Source organism: Rhincodon typus, chromosome 19, assembly GCF_021869965.1.
Source record: "Rhincodon typus isolate 14 chromosome 19, sRhiTyp1.1, whole genome shotgun sequence".
In the NCBI taxonomy this organism is placed as follows: domain Eukaryota; kingdom Metazoa; phylum Chordata; class Chondrichthyes; order Orectolobiformes; family Rhincodontidae; genus Rhincodon; species Rhincodon typus.
This window is the reverse complement of record NC_063350.1, coordinates 7,144,383-7,146,949: the sequence shown is the minus strand read 5'-3', so window position 1 is coordinate 7,146,949 and position 2,567 is coordinate 7,144,383. Positions and strand designations below refer to the sequence as shown.

The window sequence follows — 2,567 nt, the reverse complement described above, 5'->3', positions numbered from 1 at the left end:
TCAGGGAGCCCTGGCCAACAGATAAGAACAGGAGTGTCAGAGGTTCTGTTCACTCTGAGAACTGGATCAGTATCAAGGATATCCATGTGTAAATAAAGGGTGACATGGTGATGGGATTCTGTGGAGATATTTCACATACCACCTTTTCCTAGCTACTAACATTCTGATAAAGGGTCACTGGACCCAAAAAATGACACTGTGCAGAAGCTCTCAGAATTGGTGAGGCCTCTTCTGGAGTACTGTGTCCAGTTATGAGACGGATACTATTAAGCAAGAGAGGATTCAGAAGAGATTTGCCATGATAATGCCACGTATTGAAGGTTTGAGTTCTAAAGAAGGCTGGGTAAGCTAGGACTTTTTTTCTCTGGAAATGTAGGAGGTTGAGAGATGACCTTAAAGATGTTTATAAAATCATGAGGGGCATAGATAAGGATTGGGGATTTCAAGACAAGGGGGTGCATTTTTGTGGTGAGAGGACAGAGATTTAAAGAAGGTATGAGGGGCAAGTTTTTTACACAGAGGGTGATTCACATGTGTAAAGAACTTCCTGAAGAAGTGGTGGATGTGGGTACAGTTACACTGTTTAAAATATACTGAGGTAAGTACATGAATAGGAAAGATTTGGAGGGGTATGGGCCAGGGGTAGGCAGGTGGGACTAGTTTAGTTTGAGATAATGTTCCACGTGGACTGGTTGAACCTGTACGTTTGTTTCTGTGCTGAATGCCTCTATGACCCGCTGTGTTTCTCCAGCAATTTCTGTTTCTGTTGCAAACCAACATTTTAAGTCTGCCCATACTGTGCTATTTATGCCCAGTGACCTGCGGCTCCATAACATCATCACCAAAATCTGGAAGCCTTTAGACGACTCCAGGTACAGCACGGTCTAGGAGAATGGGTCAGCACCTCAATCGGGATTGGCCACACAGAGCTGGGTACAAATCTGCTCAACAACTGAAACATTTCATTTGATTCGTTCCTCCAAATTGTTGCAAAGCCCAGGGTCCAAGGTAACCGCGCGGTGTTAAACAGGACGAAATGTACACACTTGTCGCTTTATATCACGCTTTTATCTATCATCAGGAAGCATTCCTAATCCATTAACAGAGAAGGTTGCGGGATCACCCCGAACTCCAGAGCCTTGAGTGCTTCATCTCTGGGACTGGGTTCACGTTTCGGGTCCAATATGTGTCTTATTTTTAAAACCTAAACAATCAGCACAATCTCCAAACATCAACGCTGTCTTTCTCTCTCTACATGAAGCCGGCTGACCTTTCCTAGCACTTTCAAATATTTATTTTGCCCCTGTATAGCAAAATAAAACTCCTCCGTGTGGGGTTTGAGCGAACGGGAAGGGATATGACGCTGGGAAACACAAGAGGTCATCGGAAACTTTTCTGTAGGGGAAAGAGAATCTGGGAGAGCGAGTGAGATCACTGTCGTCTCTGCCTGCCCCCTCCTGCTAATTTATAGGAAGTAACTCAACTCGTCTGTCTTTTAAAGAAACTTCCTCATCTTCCAGGTGCTCTGGTATGATTGCCCCTCATTGAGTTCAACTTTTAAGAGCCCTTCCTCTACCCCCTTCCAAAAAAAAGGTAGAAATTGAGGCTGAAAATAAGACAGGAACTGAAAATAAATTCAAGACAAGGGGTTTTTTTTGTGTGCGTATAGGGGGTTCCACGCAATACGCTGACGTGCCCAGTCCCAATTTCCTGTCGTATTGAAATTACGTTTGAAGGGGAGGGGACAAAAAAAAAAGGCAGAAGGATATAAAAGACTCACTCAGGGCTTTATTGCAGGAATATTTTTGCTGCTGGAGTTTGAGCTGATTGAATTAGTTGCTCCTCCTGTGAGTGAAACGCACGAGGAAATTCGCAAGTTTCGGAAAATCGGACATCGTAACCCAAAAGAGGTTAGGAAGGCAGTCCAAAACACTCGGAGTAAATAAGAGAAGAGAGGGAGAACTATCCCAACAGCGTTTGGAGAGGACGAAACAACAAATCAGGAAACTCCGAGAAAAGAGACAGAATGTTCGGAATCAAATCGCTGGCTGTCCTGTTTCTGATTTCCCTGGGCGGAATTTCTTCAGCCAACACGGTAAGAGTCAGGGTTTATAGATTTTTTTTTTTTGCCTCCTTTCATAAACCTGGGAACAGGATCCTAGTGCCTTGCGAACTTCGATCGTTAGATACTCATTGGGTTTTTTTTTTCCTTTTGGTTCAAAGTTGACACCTCGTGAGATATATCGAGCGTATTAAATTCCTCACTTAACGACAGTGTGGTGGGTAGGTCTGACTTAATGCAGGGGCAATGCTGTTTTGATTGGGATTTCGTTAACTCGCTGCATTCTTGTTGACTCTTTCGTTTCTCTCTAGTCCCTACCCGTCTATCAGTTTCAGGGAGAGAGCGTTGTAAACGTGACTGATTTGGGTAACTGATCGGACCTTGCACTTTAATGGGGAGGAATGGGGAATCGGCTTTCTGTGGCGCCTACATTCGGCCTCTTCCCTCTTCTACAGCTCCCTCACCCCTTTTTTTAATTTAAAAAAAAACCCAAGATTCGGGATCT

At 44.1% G+C, this 2,567-nt stretch overlaps 1 protein-coding gene across 2 annotated transcripts in view; it reads left to right on the top strand.

Annotated features, from left to right (window-relative positions):
* Nucleotides 1-1,489: 1,489 nt before the first annotated feature.
* Nucleotides 1,490-2,567, top strand: part of sdc4 (syndecan 4) — a 26,267-nt gene continuing 25,189 nt past the window's right edge. Inside the window, exons 1-2 of one of the 2 annotated variants that reach the window (XM_048608223.1) lie at nucleotides 1,490-1,528; nucleotides 1,798-2,095. In XM_048608223.1, coding sequence (XP_048464180.1) covers nucleotides 2,027-2,095 — 69 coding nt within the window. In that variant the 5' untranslated portion in view covers nucleotides 1,490-1,528; nucleotides 1,798-2,026. Of the gene's footprint in view, nucleotides 1,529-1,724; nucleotides 2,096-2,567 lie in introns of those variants that run through there. The other variant, XM_020522225.2, reaches the window with a different exon arrangement.